The sequence below is a fragment of the Syngnathoides biaculeatus genome, chromosome 12 (assembly GCF_019802595.1).
Source record: "Syngnathoides biaculeatus isolate LvHL_M chromosome 12, ASM1980259v1, whole genome shotgun sequence".
Taxonomy (NCBI): Eukaryota; Metazoa; Chordata; class Actinopteri; order Syngnathiformes; family Syngnathidae; genus Syngnathoides; species Syngnathoides biaculeatus.
The window spans coordinates 43,278-64,979 of NC_084651.1; the positions used below are offsets into that span (position 1 = coordinate 43,278).

The window sequence follows — 21,702 nt, forward strand, 5'->3', positions numbered from 1 at the left end:
TCTTAAGTACGGACGCTGGTACTCCGATATAGGCCGTTAGCAGGCATAACATGCTATGTGATTTAGTTACCATATGAGCTGCAGCCACCTGTTTCTTTCCTTTTCTTTCAACGGGAATCTGACGAAAGATAAATCAGGACAGGTTTCCTGTCCATTTGTTCACGTTGGAACACATTATTGAGGCATTTTGTTGGAGAACTTTCACAGGAAAAAACGTTGACCAAGAAACACGTTTTGTTGTATGTATTTATTTATTTGGGGGGGCGGGGGGGGGGGTCCGGGACGGCTTTCCAAGCGGATTGTGCACCTACGTGTGTGGCCACGCAGCTGCCCACTGTGATGAACTGATTGTTCCCTGATCGCTGACTTAACAGATGGCTCGAAATGTGAAATTTGATATCCAAAAATACTAAAGCAAGAAATCAGATACAAATATCTATCTGCAGGTATGAATATAAAATTATTGACTGTGGAAGTATTCCATACAAGTTATTTTTTGCGTCTGTTCGCGCTGAGCCTATGACGTCACTAGTCTGGGGGGAGGCGTGGGATTCTCTGAGAGGATTACCCAGCATGCCCCGCAGGCGGCGAAGATGGCGACAGCTCAAGCTAACGGCTTGTCAACTTTTCCCGAGTGATTTTCGTGGCTCACTCGAGCAGCTGCCGAGCGGCTCGCGGCCCTCCCGCCGACCTCATTGGCGGTTGAGTATTGTTGCTCGCTCCCGGGATTCGGATCGTTCCAGAGGACGCGGCTTCGGATCAACTTTAGTGCAACCGGCGGGCCGACTGGCCTGGCGCCGAGGTGAGTCGGATTGGGTGTTCGGATCACTACATTCGCCCCGGTGCGGTAGGTTAGGCCGTGTCAGACTGTCGTGGCCCAGCCCGCTTCCCCGCGGGTTTTCCTGTGCGTGCGTGCGTGCGTGCAGAAAACGAGCGAGACTGAAGGTGGCGCTCCAACTTAAAAGACAGAACAGTCTTCTTGTTGGGGGGCTTTTGTTGCCATGGCAGCACACCCGCCCCTTACCTAATAGAAGGGTTACGTTTGACCTGAAGGGGACCCCCCGCCACGCGCACATACCGGACTGGAGCACCAAGCTGATTTTATGTACTTGAAGTTTGAACTCACGTTATTGGATTTCTGGGGCGAGTCTCGGTCGTGCACTTTGGGTGGCTTCATTTGGGAAAGTATCCTTCTGAATTTTGATGGACCTTTTTTGGAACGTGGTGAAAGAGCATTTGGCAGACAACCCATTCACTGCAATATACCGAATACATTATACGATTTAAAAATAGTAACATTCATATTTATTGTTATATCACTTTATTTAGGAGGCACGGTGCTTCAGCTGGAAAGCGTTTGATCCAGGACCTGCCTGTGTGGGGTTTGCATGTTCTCCCCGTGCCTGCCTGGCTTTTCTCCGGATGGGGACTCCGGTTTCCTCCCACATCCCAAAAACGTGCAACATTAATTGGACACTCTCAATTGCCCCGAGGTGTGATTGTGAGTGCGGCTGTTTGTCTTAATGTGCCCTGCGATTGGCTGGCAACCAGTTCAGGGTGTACCCTGCCTCCTGTCCGTTGACAGCTGGGATTGGGTGACAGCAGTCCTGCAAGCCTTGTGAGGATAAGCAGCTAAGAAAATGGATGGATGGCTAACTTTTAGGGTTTTCAAATCTTTGTTTTATTTAGTGGATTCAAATTTAGAGAGAGTGCGTTTAAGATTAGCAGCGGTTTCTATATTGATTTTTGTTAGGTTAGTTTTCATTTGCCCAGTTGTAGTACATTTTTTTTCACTTTACTTTATGTAACCCATGAGTCAATAATAAAGGGTTAAATTTCTGTAATACCTACTGTTGTTGATGATTGCGCTCTATTTAAATAACCTAACTCAGTTGATTCTTATCTAAGTTCAATATTAAAAATTGGATTATTGGTGATATCAGTTCAGATCGATATCAGTCTCAACCACAATTCAAGCCTGTCGTACAAGTTTTGGTTCAGAAGTGAAACAGTTGGAGAAGGCCATCCATCCATCCATTTTCTGAACCGCTTATCCTCACGAGGGTCACGGGAGTGCTGGAGCCTATCCCGTCTGTCATCGGCCAGGAGGCGAGGTACACCCTGAACTGGTTGACAGCCAATTGCAGGGCACATGGAGACAGACACAGACACACACGCACAGTCACAATCACACCCACGTGGCGATTAAGAGTCTCCAATTAACGGCTATTTTTTGGGATGGGGGAGGAAACCGGAGTCCCCTGAGAAAACCACACAGGCACAGAGAGACCATGCAAACACCACACAAGCGGGGCCGGGATTTGAACCCTGGTCCTCAAAACTGTGAGAACAATGCCCTACAGCTGCTCCACTGTGCCGCTCATCCCTAAATTAGCAACTTGTATTGAATCGCCAGTACTATTTGTGGCATACAAATTTCAACTATCGCACAACGACATGAAGTTCTAGTACTGAACTGCTCTGTCTTTGAGTTGAGGACAAACCAAACTAGAAGGCTAAATGGTCAACTCGGTGCAGTCTAACCCTATGGGAAAATGCTCAAATAGTGTTTATCCATCCAACAATCTGTTCATTATCTTAATCTCAACATTTTTCTTTAAAAAAAAAAGAACACAAAACAACACAGGGTCCGTACCACATGGATTTTTTGTGTGCTCATTTTTAATCATATGTATGCAACAGCAAATTCAACTGGACTGAAATTTGTAGTTTGACAAGTCACAAGGCAACCCAATACCGATGGCGTCAAAGTGCATAAGCATCGTTAAAAACAAAAAACAACCCCAATAAAAAGAATCCATTTGAAGGTCAAAAGTCAGCATGTGGTTGTGCTAATGTTAGCCTCGGTCTGATCAATTGAGCTGCACTTCCTGTTGTGGAAACATGCTAAGATCAATGTGCAGCCGGAGGCACACACGCACAGGCACAATTAGATGCTGATAAGCTGTGACAAGCTTCGACCTGGAGAGCGAACCAGCAAGTGAGCAAGCGATAGCTAGTGCGCCGTCACTTGGGGTTTGGGATGAGCTGGGGCTGCTTGTGCTAGTGGTGGCCACTTCTGTCATTGTGACTTGTTTTTTTTCTAAACCCACTGACAGAAAGAAAGGAAGGAAGGACGAAAGGAAGGAGAGAGGCCCAGAATGACTAGCGAGGGACCGTCCAGAAAGCCGTACCGGAAAGCTCCGCCGCAGCATCGCGAAGCGCGTCACGCCATTCCCACCGCGCCGAAGCCGACATTGGCTCTTCAACTGGATGACAGTCAGGTAAAGGTCCCAACTTTAAACTCACCTCCAACTCCCATTCAGCTGCCATCCGCTGCCTATGAAGGCCAGCGTACGCCGCATGGCATCCCTGACGCGCCACCTTTGCCGCCCAGCGGTGAGACAGAAATCTCGAGCCCGTCCAGCGTGGAATTTTGCATTCCGCCCCCGTGTCATTTCAGCGCCAAGCGGGAGCCTTGTCATCCGCGCCGCCTGAGCGCTGGTAAGTGCCGCATGGAGCAACTGATCCAAACAGGAGCCGCCGCTCCCCCAAGGAGCATCCTGAAGAAAGGCGCTTCTCGGGTTGAGGAGCACGCCTATGATGTCGTCAGGAAGTCCAGGTCGGCGGAGCCGTTGGAGAGCTGTAGAGGGCGGGAGGCCAACTTTCTGCCAACGTCCTCTTTCGAGCGCCAGCCGCCCCTGCACCAGCGTATTTCCTCTAGCCTGCCCTCTCCATCCAGGAAGCGCTCGCTGGAGGAGAAGGTCCGCTTCTCCAACTTTCTGGATGAAATTAGCTGCCGCGTCATAAGCCCCGCCTACCACATGCCGCCCGTCACGGGGGCCTCCCGACAGCACGGAAGCCCCACTCCTCGACCCCGGGACCGCCACCCAAGGAAGCGGACGTCGGACGGCGAATCTGCAGACCGCAGGCGGCGTTGGGACAGTTGGGTGGCGGCGCTGCGGCGGTCCGAGGGGGCGTGTTATAGCGAGAAAGTGCCGAAGGTAAATAGAGGAGACAAACGTGGACTTCCCCTTACGGAACAGGAACTTGTGTCACACATTAAGGTAGGTTTTGGGTCTTTGAGCAAGTTTTCCCGACCACACCGACACGTTTGTGTTTTCGGCTGATTCGGCCAGAGGTGCTATGGAATTTTCCCATGTTCCCTAATAACAAGTCTACAGCGCGCTTTCATCAAACCACTCCAAGAATCGGAAATCACGTCCCATTTTTGTCACGGTTTTACGGATCGTGCCTCCCGTGCGTGCGAGTCGACTGTTGTCCCCCTCGCATCCTGGTGGACAACTAACCAGATGGCTTTCGTTAGATTGACAAACCGGTACGGCGGATCAGCTTTGGCATCCACTTTCCTGGGCTGTGGCTTCCACAAACGGGGCCACCTGGGATTTCTTGGATTTTAGCGTTGGGGTGCTCCAGATTGCGGCCCTACTTGGGGTCCCGGCGGAACCGCCAAGCACACGTAACACCGGCGACAAGAGTTGATCCGCTAGTACGCCATGTATTCATTTGGAAGGGGGCCTACAACGATGTAGGTAGTGGAATGTATTCTGCGACGAGCCGCCGTTAAGGACTATGTCGCGACGCATAAAGCAGTAAGAAATGGCCAATAAAAAGAAGAGTCTTTGTCATTGGCGTTTGCTAGTCTATATTCAGTTTTGGTCACGTCCACACACGAAATGTGCGACCTTTGCTCCAACTGACATGGGGTTGTCAGAAGCACACAGCTGCAAGAGCATTTTTGTATCTACCTGCTGTTCATATCTATGGTTCTATACTTCTTGTATGACAACTGTTCATGAGGACAAGAAAAACTATTAGATCCATCCTTCCATTTTCCAAGCCACTTATCCTCATAAGGGTTAGAAGTGCCAGAAGCTATCCCAGCTTACTTCGGGTGAAAGGTGGACTACACCATGAACTGATGTCAGTCAGTCACAGGGTACACATACTGTACATATTCACTTGAAATATTACCCTCCAGAATTGAAAAGGGTGCATGTCAGAACAGATTACACGTAGTTACTCCCCAAGTCTGGCAATATATATTTAGCGGGATTTAAAAAAAAGAAAAAAATTGCAATGTCATTTTTTTCCAATACTGTTGGAGCCCTACTTCTTGGTTAAATTCAAACATCGGCGCATTCCTGAGGGCAAGTAACTGCGTTCGATTCAGGGCAGTATGTCTAAAAGGAAAAGTGCTTTGCGGCCATCTAGTCATTGGCTGCCAAACTCCCCACATGCTTCCGCTTTGCCTCTTCCCCTCTTCAGAAGTGGCAGAATAACAAGTTTCACTGACTTGTGCGCGCACTCCCGAGCTATTGGCATACAAATCATTCAAAAATCCCTTTTCCATAAAATGTCACTTAGGTCATTTGAACCAATTGGCAACGCTCTCACTTGTCAGCTGAAGCAGAGACGAATGTTTGGATGTTTTCACCATGTTCATATGAAGATTATGAGTTCTCTTATGTCTTTGTTGTCTTTCAGGAGGTTTTGTCCGACTCAGACCGTATCAGGTGAGATGACCTTCTACTTCTATCTGTTTATTAAATTTCACGTCCATGGTTAATGGTATCTGTCATTTGAAAGCACCAATCATGACATGCCTTCGAGCAGGGGTTGGGACCCTTTGAGGCAAAGAGAGCCATAAATGCCAAATAGTTTAAATGTCATTTTAAAAGAGCCATACAATATTTTAAAAACTACATACAGGTGTATTCGCGCATTTATGTAAGACCAACATTTTTAGAGTACAATAAGTCTCTGAATTCTTTTAAATCACATTGTTATGCTGTTGCTAACCAATGATGATCGAAGTACTTCTTACCATTAATGCAACGTCTGGTGCTGCATGGTTTTACTAATGGCTTGATAGTCTGTTTCATACATCGTTACATTAATCTTGAGGCATTGAGACTTCCGTCCGCTAATCATAATCCGTAATTCAATTTGATATATATATATATATATATATATATATATATAAACACACACACACACACACACACACACACACACATATATGTGTTTAAAATGCAGAATTAGCTTTTTGTGCACTGTATTGTCGGTGGTTTCATCCTGGATCAGGGTGTGCCAAGGTGGAATTTTCAAATTACACACCAACTCATCTTGCAATTTCTATTTTGGCTTCAGACCAGACCTTTCCCACTCGAAAAGAGATAATCTCATCCAGTTTAACCAGATTTTCTTCGATTATTCACATACTCTGACAGTTATTGCTCTTAAAACAACAGCCTTTCTTCTTTAACTTTCTCCACTAATATCGAAAATAAAAAATAAGCAGCATGTCTAGCTCGTTTTTGCTCTACGTTGCCCAGACTGTCTTGCGAACTAAAGCAGCGGTGGTGGACGCTGTCATTATAAAAATCATTGATGGGCCGCGTAAGTACTGTAACATTTGTCATTATGAGTTTCCGTCTTACATCCCTCACTCATTAAATCACATTGCAAAATGGCACAAACTGAATAGCGAACTGAATGCTTGTTTTGGTATGTGGGAGGACACCGGCGTGGCACAGAGAGAACGTGCAATCTCCACACAGTGTGAGGGCTGGGATTGAACCCGGCCGGGTCCTCAGAACTGTAAGGCATTAAATGAAAGATGGAATTCACCACTTTTGTTTCATATTTATCGTTGGAGCGGAAGCCCAAATGTCTTTACTATCCAACAAAAACTAAGGAATTGATCTTCCTATTCCGATACTTTTCAATTGTCGCAAGTCAGGGTCAAACCCTATCAGAAGTACCGTATAAAGTTTTATGGATACATGAAAAATGTACAGTCAGCACATCCTGCATGTGCATATCTGGCATCCTCATGAATGAGGATTGAGATCATTCGCTGTTCTCCAGAATCCTTCAGCAGCAGAATGAGGATCTGCGGCGACGCCTGTCCCTCTCCAGTCACAAAATGGACGCCATGGAGGTGGAGTTTGACGGTAGCCGCCATTACATGGAGGCGGAGCTAACCCGGACTAGGGATGACCTTGACAAGATGAGGGACAAGTTTCGTCGGTGAGGCCTTCGTGTGTTCATTCATTCCTATTTACGAACAGGGTGTGCGCTGGACTGGAGGGTTTTTGGTGGAGTACAGTGAACTAACCCCATTTTCCCCCCAAGCGATTCGTTCCACACCTGCCTGCGATCAATGGATATCACATTGCACTCGGCACTGCCTGATCACGTCACGTAACTCGGCCACAGACGAGATTTTAATACGGCGCCCCCTTTAATTCATAAATTACATCAATCCATTCTCTGTAGCACTTATCCTCCTGACGGGGCGCTTTAGGGTGTGGTGCTGACTCTGGGTGAAGGGCAGGAAACACCCTGGGCTGGTCACCAGCCAATCACGGGGCATGAACAAAAAAAAACAAGCATTTGGATCCACACCTGTGGAGAATTTAGTCTTCAAGTATTTTTTGAAGATTACGGGAGGAGAAATCCCACACAGCACAAGGAGGACATTTAAACTCCACACAGGAAGCCCAGAGCCTGGATCTGTCCTTGCGACTTCTGAACTTTAAGGCAGATGTGCTCACCTCTGCTTTTGGGATTTACCTACACTTACAAAAAAAATCTGAATAACATCGTTCAACACCACCTCATCTCCACGCACCACCTGCACCGGCGCCCCGCAAGGATGAGTTCTCTGTACTCTGCTTTTCTCTCTTTACGCCAGTGATTTCCAACCTTTTATAGAGACGAGGAACATGTTTTAACAATTTAAAAATCTCAAAATGTCACAGAAAGTGGATACATTTACTCACTGTATGTACTTCCGTCCATCCAATCGAAGATAATTTTTTTGGTTCTGTCTGTCGCTTTGCCTCACTGGCATGGATAGATGCACAAAGATACATTTCTTGGAAATGAATAATTTTTTGGAGCAAATCTGTAAAATTTGTTAATCTCCCACATCACACCCAAAGAGCCCGCAAGTCATTGGGTTAGGGTTAGTTGCCCTACACGAACGACTGCACCTCAAGGTATCTGGCCGTCAAAGTCCTAAAGTTTGCTTTCGAGACCGCTGTCGTTCTCTTTAAAGAGGGTGATGAGTCTGCATATCAACAGGATGGCCAATTTCATACATGAATTGAATGAAATAAAGACCTTAGTACGTGCACTTATTTACGTTATCACAAAGGGAAGGCAAGCAGTGTGTAGGAAAAGACGGAAAACCATGATGCTAACCGATGACCTATTGTGTCATGAAGTCCCAAAAGACTGAAATGAGTGATTTGGCAAGAACTTCTTCATTGCGACTCGGGCACATTTTCAAATTCCTCCAACAGGGCCGCTTCCTCTTGGTGCGGTTCTGCTGTAGCATCTTTTTCTGCAGAAGCAACCCTGGGGTGTCTTTGTTGCGAGGGAAGAACGTAGTTAATGGGTCGTTGTTGGCGCTCTATCTATCTTCTAAACAGACATGCCACCTTCGATTATGTTTGCTAACTGTAATGAAGGAAACATTGAAGGGTCCCGTTCTTGTTCACCTTGATGAAGTTCCTTGGCTATGATTGTCAAACGATCAAGTGTTAGTCATCCTCCTGGTCTTTCTCAACACTTGTCCTCTTCCCCCTCTTCAGCACTAAAGAGCCACACTGCTAGGATTGAACAATTATGCAAATGAAGCAAGCTGAACGTATAGGACACGTGGCACGGAGGAGATGGATTGACAATGGTCTACAGGCCCTTAGCCAACCGGGACCCAGAATACAATGCGCATTTTCTCTTAGTGAATCAGAATACATGACACAATCCACATTCGTATGCTTTAAAAAAAAAAAATGCTACACCGTAAGAAAATTACACAGACAAAAAATCCATGTAATAGTGAGGCCACGTAAAGGGAACAGTGTTGTAGCGTGTTAACATTGTATTTAGGAACAAAAGAGATTTTTGCGTAGGGCCACTTTGAAACATTTTTGTTGTTGCTTTTGATCTGACTGCAGACTGGCATTTCCCTTCACAGACTCCAGAATAGTTACACAGCGTCTCAGAGAGCCAATCAGGACTTGGAAGAGAAGCTTCATGCTCTGGTAACCTTTTGACCTTATTCGACAGGCTCAAAATGCACACGGGGGACGGTGGGAAGGTCATGCCAGCCCATCAATCACTTTCATTCAGAACTCTCAATCAATATGATCTACTCTTAAAGGGGAATTCCTGTAGTTTGCATTAGCATTGTATCCAATAGGTCATGTCATATCTACTCAATCTTGACAATGTGATGCTAAATCCTCTCTCATTTAATGGTGTTTTGCGAAGATTTTTATTGACAATTACGAATTTTCAAGGGCGCTGCCATTTTCGTGAGTCACATGACCTACCTGGGCGGATGTAAGGTGTGACGTGCCATTCCAAACGCTCGATTTCACGGGACACCATTATGCCCGGCGCTGATTTCTCGGATTTATCTTCATCTGATTGTAAAATAGCAGTATTGGTTGAACGAGAAGACGGAGGAATACTTCCATACAGATTTGAACCTGTGGCTGTAAATAATGCTGCCGAGCAGCGGAGCCGTGAGCTGTCACCGCGGCCTCCGAAGCCCGGCTAACGGCCTCCGCGACCGCCGGAGCTCGCTTGTCAGACTCCGCATCATTCCCGTCCGAAGAACCATCCGCGGCTGCTGGCTGCCGGCCCGGAGCTCCGGGGTCCTTTGTTTACGCACTTCTGTCAAGCGCATAGGCCTCCAAGTAGTCAGACTCTGCGTCATTCCGCAGAAGAACCATCCGAACATTCAACATTATTTACAGCCACAGGTTCAAATCTGTATGGAAGTATTCCTCCGTCTTCCCAATCAACCAATGATGCTACAGGTATTTCTTTATCAGATGAGGATAAATCCAACAACTCAGAGCCGGCATAATTGTGTCCCATGTAATTGAACGTTTGGAACGCCACGTAACACGTCGCATCCACCCACGTAGGTCGTATGACTCGCGAAAATGGCAGCGCCCCTGAAAATTCGACATGCCGGGGACATGTTGGGCTCAACAATTTCTGTAAGCTTTACTTTCGTGTGATGATAGATAAGGCTTCAGCAGAAACGCAAGCAGAGTTTGGGGATGTGATCGCCACGAAAAACTGAATGTCGGCAATTTGGCAGTAGTTCCAGCATGAGGCTCCCAAGTGTTCCAATTTTGCCGTATTTCGTCACAGGTAGAGGAGGAGGGCAGCCGCTATGTACGGTGACACCGATGAGGATGTTGAGCATTTCTCGGAGTGAACAGGGTTAGAAATGAGCTAATTTAGAGGAACGGCAAAGGTTCGATTTTTTTTTTTTTTTTTTTTTTTTTTTTATCCCTGAGAGAACAGACTGGGATGGTTGGAGACATCGAGAGAGGAGAGAGTGAGTATATTGGTAGAAGGGTTACGAGGATGGAGCTGCCAGGCAAAAGAGAGCGAGGGAGACCGAAGAGAAGGTTGACGTATGTTGTGGGGGAAGACATGAGGCCACTTGGTGGTCGAGAGGAAGATGCAGGAGATGAGATAGCCCCACACGGAAAAAGGTGACGTAATGTGGCGATCCCGTACGGGAGAAACTGAAAGCAAAAGAAGACTGTCCGGTATATTAGGATTTAAAAACTATTGTCTTGAAGCTGGACTTCCAGAAAATGGTGACACTGAAAAATTCAATTGCATTTGTCAGAAATCGAAAACTCGTCCAGGCAGCGTGTTTGAATGCATGGATGATCCCACTTTCCCCCACCCAAAACAAAGTTTTTGTTCTTTTTAATCTTTCACGCTGCTCTGTAATGGAACCACCACCATCATCATCATCATCATCATCAGGCTGCTGTTAGTCAGACCTGGGTCCATGCAGTTGGGTTATACTTCATCTTCCTCATTGTATCCCTCCTCTTCTTCATCTCGCTCCTCTTCTGCACGTAAACTTTCATCTTCCCCCGTCGTAACCCTTCTCTTCCTAATTGTGACTTTGACCTCCCTCATCCTAATCCTCCTCTTCCTCATGGTGCACTCCTCTTGCTCATCTAAGATCTGCATCTTCCCATGAGTGGCCCTCCTCCTCGTCTTACTCTGTTGAAGTTGATGTAATTCTCTTCTGCCTCCTTGGAGAGAAGGCTGCCATTTGGCCGGCGTGTAACGCCTTGTCATTGGTTGTCCCACAGCTGCGGACGGTGGAGCGAGACAAGAAGACGATGGACCAGGAAATGGTGGAGCTCACCAACAAGCTGCTGGAGGCCAAGAACACCATCGATCGCCTCGAGGAGCTTAACGTGAGCTTTACCTTTGTTGACAAATAGCCTTCCAGGTAAAGCGCTTCAAGCAAGCATCTGGTTTGTCTGACGTTTTTGTAATATTTGTACCAATTAAACACTTTTCTTTTTTTTAAAAAAATCCTATCAAAAGCGGGGGAAAAAATACTGACGTTTTATTTGTTAAATAACACATTACTCATAGTGTTAGACCTGGAGAAGTGACTATTTCACTCACCACAAAGCTGAAGCAAACATTTGTGCTAAAGTCCATAATAAGACTGTTCGTGAATCCAGGCGATATTGCCTGGAAACTTTTGTTTGTAAAAATAAAGTCTGTTTCCCCCTGTTGGCTGGCTCACCATCAGCCCGGCCTCCCCGCAAAGCTTTGTGAAGCCCGGTGTCATTCTGTCCGTCAAGAACACTACCGACTGTCTTTGTGTCCATCAGGAGCGTTACCGGCTGGATTGCAACCTTGCTGTGCAGCTACTTAAATGCAACAAGTCGCATTTCAGGAACCACAAGTTTGCCGACGTAAGTACGACCCGCCGTATGTGTCTCTCGGTGTGCAGTGCGACCTTGACTTAGGAGAGCTCAATTTACTCTTGTCAAACTAGTGCTCAATGCCGTAAATCTGGACCCAAACGCAGGACTCCGAGACGAAAGCATGGCGTTGAGCGTGGTTTTATCCCAAGTCAGAGTCATACGCGGTTAGGGTTAGTCCGACAAAGCGGAGGCACAAAAACACGAGTCTGGGCAGGACCCCAAAAAAAACATGAAACAAGGACCGATGAATACGAGGCAAAACTTTGAATCACGAACAAAGACGTGACTTGACTATGGTGGCGCAGGCTCGGCAAAGGGTTGCTTGCAATATACACACGGTAGCGGAGTAACCCAAGATGCGGTGAAGCGTACGCAACCAAGTGGCAAATGCCAGTGACAAAAGTGCAACTGAAATGCCTGCTCTAATTACGGTCAAATGACCAAGAGCTGAGTGAGAGCTGTCAGAGGTGATCCTGCCCAGAGCAGTGGGCTGGCCACGCCCCTCGTGGCAGAGGCCTGGCCATGCCCATGACACAATTTAGAAATGATTATAAAAATACATTCAGATTGCTCTAATGGGACGTGGGGGGGAAAAAAATACATACGATTACTAGACAAATATGTTTTGTGTTTTTAAAAAAGAAATTACTTTCCTTCATCGATATCCTAAATGACATAGGAGTCGCGGTTGTTACAGTGAAGAAAATAAGTATTTCAACACCCTGCTATATTGCAAGTTCTCCCACTTAGAAATCATGGAGGGATCTGAAATTTTCATCGTCGGTGCATGTCCACTGTGAGAGAGATAATCTCAAGTGAAAAATACAGAAATCACAATGAATGATTTTTTTTTTTTTTTTAAACGATTTGTGTGATACAGCTGCAAATAAGTATTTGAACATCTGAGAAAACCAATGTTAATATTTGATACAGTAGCCTTTGTTTGCAAGTCCAGAGGTCAAATGTTTCCTGTAGTTGTTCACCAGGTTTGCACACACTGCAGGAGGGATTTTGGCCCACTCCTGCTTCCACACAGATCTAGATCAGACAGGTTTCTGGGCTGTCGCTGAGAAACACGGAGTTTCGGCTCCCTCCAAAAAGTTTATATTGGGCTTAGGTCTGGAGACTGGCTAGACCACGCCAGAACCTTGATATGGTTCAGCTTCAGAGCCACTCTTTGGTCTTCCTGGCGGTGTGCCTCGGGTCATTTTCATGTTGAAAGACACAGCCAGCATCTTCAATGCACTGACTGAGGGCAAGAGGTTGTTCCCCAAAATCTCACAATGCATGGCCGCGGTCATCCTCTTTTTTTAATACAGTGCAGTCGTCCTCTCCTATGTGGAGAAAAACACAGTGCTTCACAGTAGGGATGGTGTTCATGGAATGGAACTCATCATTCGTCATCCTCCAAACACAGTGACTGGAATTATGACCAAAGAATTCCATTTTGGTCTCATCTGACCACAAAACCTTCTCCCAGGACTCCTCTGTATCATCCAATGGTCATTGGAAAACTTAAGACGGGCCTTGACATGTGCTGGTTTAAGCGAGGGAATCTTCCGTGACGTCTTTGTGTATTACCAACAGTCACCTTGGAAACGGTGGTCCCAGTGCTTTTCAGGTCATTGACTAAGTCCTGTCCTGTAGTCCTGGGCTGATTCCTCACCTTTCTAAGGATCATTGAGACCCCGTGAGGTGATATTTTACACGGGGCTCCAATCCGATTGAGATTGACTGTCATGTTTAGCTTCTTGCATTTTCTAACGCACTGATTTCCAACCTTTATAGAGCCAAGGCACATATTTTACAATTGAAAAATCCTACGGCACACCAACAAAAGTAAATGTCACCAAAAATGGATCGATTAATTACTGTATGTACTTCCTGCCATTTAATACAGGAGGATTTTTTTGTTCTGTCATTGTGCCTCGCTGGCATAAATAGATGAATAACGATACATTATTTCTTGGGGGGAGGGGGTTTAGCAATTCCATAAAATTGGATAACTTCCCACGGCACACCTGAAGAGCGCTCACGGCACACTAATGTACCTGTTTGGGAATCACTGTTCTAATGATTGCTCCAACAGTGGAGCTTTTTTCACCAAGCTGCTTGGCAATTTCTCCGTAGCCCTTTCAAGCCGCGTGGAGTTTTACAATTTTGTCTCTGGTGTCTTTGGTCTTGGTCATGTTACAAGGTTGAGTCTTACTTATTGGGTGGGGTCGACAGGTGTCTTTATGCAGCTAACAACCTCACACAGGTCCATCCGATTTATTTGGGATAATGCATGGAGTGGAGGTGGACTTTGAAAGGCGGACTAACAGGTCTTTGAGGGTCAGCATTCTAGCTGATAGACAGGTGTTCAAATACTTATTTGCAGCTCTGTCACGCAAATAAATCGTTTAAAAAAAAAAATCATACATTTTGATTTCTGGATTTTTCTTTTGAGATGATCTCTCTCACATTGGACATGCACCGATGATGAAACGACATGCTTGAGCGCAGTGTGGTATTATGTAATCTTAGATCCTTTATTTGTTGTTGCGTGAATTCCAAAGTCTTCCTGGGTTTGGTAAACTCCTGGCAAAGCAATTCAAGTGAATTTGACAATTTTTGGTCACTTGAGAGTCGCACACTCATCTGTGTTTCTATCAAATCTAGTAAATCCTCAGTTGAGGCGGAAGAATCAGGTTGTTTCCTTTTCAGCTGCAACTCGACACTCTGGGTGGAACGCTCCGTGCTTTGAGACTTGTTGGCCTCTGACGTAACTGAACGGATGGCAGGTGGCTCTCTTTCAACTTACCGCTGCGAGCAATGCTGGTGAAAGAAAAGAACAAAACCAGGATCCACCCGTCGTAAAACAAACTTATGATAGCAGGATTTTTTTTCCTTCTCTGCAGTAGTTGCCTTTTCAATCTGCACAAGAGGTGCCGTCATATTCTGTCTTGGGTAGGTCCGGCGTTGTCACGGCATGCTCCTCGGGCATGCTCTGATTATTACTCATTTAAAGTTTAACTAAGCACCTCCAGCTACTAAGTTGGGGGAAAAAAAAAAAAAAAAAAAAAGCAATATGAGGGCCACTCCTAAGTCAAGGTATGTGTGCGCGCGTGCGTTGGAAGCGAGGCCCCTCACCCCCAACCCTCTCCAAATGTGCGCTTTCCGGTGGTGGCGCAGCTGCCGTGCGAACTTCAAGATATGTTGAACAAACACATGAAGAGCAGCAGCCTACCCGAGCGAAGCCCCGGCCCCCGCAGTCAGGATCCAGACACGCTGAGTCTGACGCCTTCCGACGTGGTACCGACCTCCATGATCGCTCGTGTCCTGGAGAAACCCGAGCCGCTGCTCCTCAACTCGGCGCAATCAAGCAGCCGCGGCTGGCCGGCCGCCGAGGACGTCTTTGTGCACGTGGACATGACGGCGGAAGGGCAAGGTGCCGAGGACGCCGTGCCCCGCAACGGTTCGTGTCGGAGCCCCGACAGCCCGGATGCCGTAGAGGAGGCGGGTGGCGCGCCGTCCTTCGATAAGCTCAACCCGTACCCGCCGCCCCCGCCGCCCAACCCGCTCTACCCTGGCCGAAAGGTCATTGAGTTTTCCTCGGACGACAAAGTGAAGATACCCAAGAACAGTCCGCTTCCCAACTGCACGTACGCCACGCGCCAAGCAATCTCGCTCAGCCTACACGGCGAGCAGGCGCCTCTGCCGCCCAGCCCCGCGCGCTCACATACCCCATTCCAACATCACAGTGACGTGGCAGACACGACCTCCAGCCAGTCCAGCCCCTTCAGCAGCCCGCCACAGGTTGGTACAACCCAAACAACATTCGTGCATAATTTTAAAACAAAAGAGGGGCTTTACGCTAAGACTGAGCAGCGACAAGAATGAACCTCGGAGGGCAACGTCAGCGTCTCTCACAGAGTATAACATACAAGAACTAAATAAAGCATAATCAGCGTTTCCTACACTTTCTAGAAATACAAACTTTCGGTTACTCACGGTACTGAGGTTTGAGTCAGTTCTGTCATTGATGTGGCGCATCTTCGGGCAGTGAGGGTCTTCTGTGGTTCCAGTGCACCTCCGCAAAGCAAAAGCCCAGAAAAGTGAGATGAGAAGGCACCATGCCAAATGTGTCCCTTTTCATTTTAGTGTTCATTTATCAATAGAGAACGTTTGAAAAAGAAGCCCCAAAAATTGTACTTCCCCAGTTCCCTGGTGCCGTTGTCGACGATTGTGCTAGTTTGGGTTCCGTTTTCTACAAAAACAAATATTTACAGCTTAAAATGTTAAAGCCCAGGTCATGGACTTCATTTTAATTTGCACTATCATACATAAACATGTCAGGGATACGGGCACACTCTGAAAAGTTTTTCAAAGTTCAGTGTACTCATTATCTTAAACCTTATCTGGAAGCTGATGCTTGCTATTGCAAAAAGCTCTCATTTCAAAATCATTTGGTCACAGCCCAGAACATGGAAGGAAGTTACGATGACGACAGGAAGTTGTTTCAATGTGACTTAATGCTTCTCCAGGCGCCCAGCATGGGAGCCAGTTCTGCCAGTTCTTCAGAGGACCTCCTGGCCAATTGGCAGCGGTTGTTTGTGGACAAGATGGCGCCCTCGGTGGCGGGGGGTGGGGCCCCCTCAAGGGTGGCATACTCGGACGGCGAAGAGGGCTCCACCCCCAGTCACGCCTCCAGCGTAGACACGGACACGGACGCCGAGGCCCGGCCCGACGCCAGGGGCGAGGGGCTCCTGATGAACTCTGACCCGGACCGAGATGGGGCGACGGTCGTCGTGGTGACGCCCCGCACCCAGGAGGGGGAGGAAGAGCCCGACGGCCTTGCCCGAGATATGCCTGTCATCTCGCCACGCCTCTTGGATTATGAGCCCGCCTTCGCTGCAGCGGCCCTGCCACGACCTCACAGGAGCCCCAAGAGGATGGGGGTGCACCACCTGCACAGACACCAGCAATAAACCACACACACACACACACGCAACCAGGATCCAGCCATACTCGTCTGTCATGCGTGAACTTCGGAGGTTTTCTTCTCAAGGGAAGGATGTTTTCTCGGTGCCTCAGTAACACACGCGTGCGTGTCAACGCAGCGTCTCCTGTCGTGCGTTCACTTAGCGTTCAAATCAAAGTACATATGAATATAAAATAGTGGATCCAAATTGTGCAAGAATATTTTTCTATTTTGAGCTATGTGAAAATTAAGGAGCACGTCGGGCCACTCGTTAGCAGGTTTTATTCACGATGTTTGTCTTTTTTTCCTTGTCAAGTTTTTTTGCGCAATCGTCGTCGATTCCGCTGAATGTGACTCACCACTGGGCACAACTATCGATTGGGTCAAGATGTCCGTCCGGTCGGCCCAGTATTTATCTCATCTCATTGATGGATAACATGGCCACGAATGTCAGTATTTGAAAATAAAGAGGTGCTTTGTTGTGTTCTGCCGTGTGGTTGACAGGAGGCCAACTTGTTTGTATTCATTTTTAAAAGGGCTGCCAAGCATTTTGTTGTTAATCACAGTGGCGAGCAGTCCGAGTCCCAATAGATTTGACGTGTCGCTGGAATGGGTTGGTGGCAGTTGTCCTTTCTGCTTTTATCTTTGCCCTCTCCTCCTTGGACCTCACCTTGCTTGGCTTTGTTGCTGCACGAACAATAAGGCAGTTTGAGAATTCAATTCAACCTAGAATTGAAGCAGAGGGAGCTATTTTTGAAGAGGCCCATAATGCATCAGGAAAGCTCCGCGAAAGTGGCAACCACCGCACAGCATCATCTTATTTGTCACATACTTTAGGCGGGAAAATGAAAAGTTAGACAGCGCGAATGAATGCAAGACTAGCGGACTCCTCAGGAGTTTGCGTTTCTGTGAACAAGTAGCCATGAGCTCATTTGGCAACGACATTCAGTTACACATGTTCGCCGTTCACCAAAATGTCAGACGCTCCGCGCCACTGCCGCCTCCTCGCCGACGGGCACTCGCAGTCTGTGACTTTTGAGGTTCGTTCCATTAACTTTGGCTGATGATTATGTAAACTGCTGTATATTTTCAAATTAATAAAAAAGACTGGAAAGAAACACTGTTCTCTTCTAATTTGCCATTGCAAAGGAGCGAACCCTCAAAATCAGAAGGTTAGGTTAGTATGATTTCTGCATAAAAGGGGATATGATCTTCCTCTAACATCCTAACTAAGAGCACACCAATGACAATATAGTGCACAATACAGTGGAAAAAGAGAAAATATTTTTGTTACATTAATTCAATGAATTTTCTTGATGATTTTTGTTTACAACTAATGAAAAAAAGGCACTATACAACTACTACGAAATATGAATGTTACGAAAAACAGTGACCGTGTAATTTGAGTATCAATTTTAGAATTGTGATCCTGAAATACATACAACAAATTCTCCCACAGTACCCTCATTTTCTGAAAAGCAACTTTATGTGAACTCCAGCTAACCCGAGTTGAGTCAATCAATACAATGAGTTTAGAAGTGTTGGTTGTAGTTTCTTTGCCCAAAAAAAAAAAAAAAAAAAAAACACCAATTTTGAGTTTTGCAACAAAGAACAGCTCCTGGGTTTCCTCGCTTTAATGTTGAAGATAATCAAAGAAATCTAAATATACAAATGCAGTTTGGAAGTACCTGCCCCAGTCTGTTTGTCATGAGAGAACATGAAGTAGACTCAGCGAAGCTATGTTTTGAAGAAGTTATCCAGGATGTTGTCCACATCATCCCTGCCGTTGTAGTCCATCACCAACATCCGCTCCCCATCCGCCGCTCCTCGGATCATGGCCGACAACTCTGCGACAAAATGGGAGTCGTGCCCTTTTTCATTTTCAAAAACCAGAAAAGCGACTCACTCACTGAATCCAGACGACGGTCGAAAGAGACACAAGATCCTCTTCTTCATCAGGTAGGCGTGGCCGAGTTCGTAGCCCACGCCCAGTGACGGCTGCGTCACCTCGGCGACGACCACTGTCACGTTTACCCGTTGATGTCAATTTGATTGATTATTGCATATGGACAAATCAAGACTGGCTCACCATCTGCTTGTTTGAGCCACTCCAAGTCGCGATCATGAATGGCCGAATCCTGCCACTGCTCTCCTGGAAACAGACAAACAGATACAGTTGAAGTCAGAAGCTTAGAAAAACTGCAAAAACATTTCATTTTTGGACACTCTGAAGTCAAATCGCAATCAAGCTCTCCTGTTTAAAGTCAGTCAGAAACACCCAAATTAGGGTTAGGGAAACCCCACTTTGCGTTCTACTTTCAGGGACAGAAGATCGTTGCTGTTTTTCCCCCCTCACAAAAAAAAAAAAAAAAATCTTGTATCAAGGAAGCCACAGTAGAGTTGCGTCTGTGGAAGTGTAAATATGCCAGTCGTTAATAGTCATTTATTGTGTATAACCTCCTCGAATGATAATGGAAATTAAATTGAACTGTATTTCTGAAATTTGACAAATAAAAACTTAATAAATTGGAAGAAAATGGATGGGGGGGACATGAATACATTTTTATCTCAAATAAATGTTTTGGCCTAAAATAGATTTTGATCTTTGGTTTCATTAGTAGTGCATTTTTTTTAAAAGGTGTTGACAAATGTGAGAAAATGTTAATGCCCATCAGAGAAAAGTTTATAAAATGTGTTCAGAGTTTAAGAGCCTTAAAACATATTTAAAAAAATTTAAAAAACTGTAAACGAAAAAAAAATAACGTAAAAAACCTACTGTTAATGAAAACAACCTATAAACAAAAACAACATCCTGTCAAAGAAATCTAGATATCGTTGCCAATAAACATTTGAACAAAACACAAAAAGAAAAGACAATTCAAAGACATGCCTTTGCTGGCAAGAAGTGTTCATCATCGTACCATCATGACAGCAAATCAAATTGAATTATGTTCACGTTTAACAGATGGAAGTCTCAACACCTGCATGAGGCTTAATCTAACGAGCTATGAAACAGAGTATAAAGCCATTAACAAAACCGGGCACCACCAGAAGTAGCATTCATGCTAAGAAGTACTTTTGTCATCAACATCAGGCGGCACGGCGGAGCAGCTGTCAAGCGTTGCTCTCATAGTTCTGAGGTCCCGGGTTCGATCCCAGGCCTGCCTCTGTGGGTTTTCTCCGGGTGCACACTCAGGTTTCCTCCCACATCCCAAAAACATGCAACATTAAATGAACACTCTAAATTGCCCCGTCGGTGTGATTGTGGGTCGAGGGGGTACCCCGCCTCCTGCCCGTTGACAGCTGGGATAGACTCCAGCACGCTCCGTGACCCTTGTGAGGACAAGTGGCAAAGAAAATGGATGGATGGTCAGCTACAGCGTAACAATGCTATTTCAAATGATTCCGAGAGTTATTGTACTCTAGAAGTGTTGGTCTTAAATATATGCGCAAATACACTTGTACTTAGTTTCTAAAATATGGCTCTTTTGAAATTCATTTTAAAATATTTGGCCTTCGTGCCTCTCAATTGAAAAGGTTCCCGACCCCTACTCTATAGTATATGGCAGAATGTATGTATTTTAGACAGTTGTCTCATTTGAACTCTTTAGTCTATGAGAGCAGCGCATGTCTGTGAGGAATGCGAGTTCAGCTATGTTGTTGGTCATGTATGTATAACCTCTCTGAGAATGAAGTTATGTGAACTCGACAGACGGGCACGACGTGACCTCTGACCTGTATCGGTGAGCTCACTGTCGCCTACGTGTTCCGTGAGAACCTTCCCGAACTTTACGAGCGTCTTGACCACGTGCTGATACAAGCACGCGTCGTCCCTGCCGCCACGGATGCTTCCGCAGAAATAAATCTTCATCTTCAAACTTAGACAAATTCAGACGAGAACGCAACACGTTTTACGGAGGCTCACCAGCCCGCCGTCAGAGCATCGTCACATCCGGCGCGACGTGTCCGACCCGGCCGGGCGGCAGTGCACGTGTCGTCACATCCGGCGTGACGCATTTCTTCCCACGTGATCCTCGATCGCAATGTCCGCAAAGGCGCTGTGCATCATATACTGTATATAGATAGCCCAGGTGAGCGCAATTGGATGAGTAGTTATCGCGTGGGTTTATTTTGTCATCTTTGTGCTAACGAGAGTCCTCCTGGCGCGGGCGGACCTTCAGGTGGCCCTTGAGCCCGTTTTATCCGATTCCTGACATCTCGTGCTCCAATGCACGTAGCCTGTTGACGTCAGTGGTTATCGCGTGGGTTTATTTTGTCATCTTTGCGCTAACGAGAGTCCTCCTGGCGCGGACGGACCTTCAGGTGGCCCTTGAGCCCGTTTTATCCGATTCCTGACATCTCATGCTCCAATGCATGTAGCCTGTTGACGTCAGTGGAGCCTCAGCGCATCGAGATAAAAACAAAGGAGTGAGGAGACGGCGATCTGTGGACGGGTTGGGGAAAGCATCTCGCCAGCCTGGCGGAGGAGGTTCACCGTGGGGAGGACCGGCAGACCACCGGACCAGCCGGCAGAATGTTCCTTTAAGTGCTCAAAACCACTGCGAGTCTCCAACCCGTGCTCAAAATGTTACCTCACATTTGCAGAGAACACACACGTTTCAAGAAATAAAGCGTAAACTAGTTGAAATAGTTCAATCACTGACTCATTCTAATTGGTTCTTTTCTTACCTTGTATGTGGCATCATTCAGATTGCATCAATATCCGTGCTATGATTTATTGACTCATTCAAGGCTCAAATATTTCAATTGGATTGGGAAATGTGGCATATTTAGAGTTAAGCAAACACATTTTATTTTCCATAGAAGGTATATGAAAAAAGGTATGCGGATTAGGGTTGGTTAAAAAATCATATGCAGTTTATTTATGAGGTAACCCTGTTTGTACAATTCTTGCCACAAACACATCCT

At 46.3% G+C, this 21,702-nt stretch overlaps 2 protein-coding genes across 4 annotated transcripts; one reads left to right on the forward strand and one right to left on the reverse strand.

The window, feature by feature from the left end:
• Positions 1–464: 464 nt before the first annotated feature.
• tjap1 (tight junction associated protein 1 (peripheral)) lies at positions 465–17,891 on the forward strand. Of its 2 annotated transcripts, XM_061838161.1 has the most exons (9): positions 525–802; positions 3,120–3,284; positions 5,509–5,537; positions 6,895–7,056; positions 9,014–9,080; positions 11,178–11,285; positions 11,715–11,798; positions 14,985–15,608; positions 16,337–17,891. In XM_061838161.1, the coding sequence occupies exons 2-9, from the start codon at positions 3,162–3,164 to the stop codon at positions 16,778–16,780; spliced, it is 1,641 nt and encodes a 546-aa protein (XP_061694145.1). In that variant the 5' UTR covers positions 525–802; positions 3,120–3,161; the 3' UTR covers positions 16,781–17,891. The 2 variants fall into 2 exon arrangements, with proteins under 2 accessions (XP_061694146.1, XP_061694145.1); XM_061838162.1 differs by lacking the exon at positions 6,895–7,056 and having other exon boundaries at positions 465–802.
• dnph1 (2'-deoxynucleoside 5'-phosphate N-hydrolase 1) lies at positions 16,622–21,385 on the reverse strand. 2 transcript variants are annotated; one of them, XM_061838167.1, is made up of 5 exons: positions 20,509–21,385; positions 18,863–18,925; positions 18,684–18,794; positions 18,462–18,620; positions 16,622–16,759 (listed from the first exon to the last, which is right to left on the reverse strand). In XM_061838167.1, the coding sequence occupies exons 1-4, from the start codon at positions 20,642–20,644 to the stop codon at positions 18,511–18,513; spliced, it is 420 nt and encodes a 139-aa protein (XP_061694151.1). In that variant the 5' UTR covers positions 20,645–21,385; the 3' UTR covers positions 16,622–16,759; positions 18,462–18,510. The 2 variants fall into 2 exon arrangements, with proteins under 2 accessions (XP_061694151.1, XP_061694150.1); XM_061838166.1 differs by lacking the exon at positions 16,622–16,759 and adding an exon at positions 17,361–17,499.
• Between the last annotated feature and the right edge of the window lie 317 nt (positions 21,386–21,702).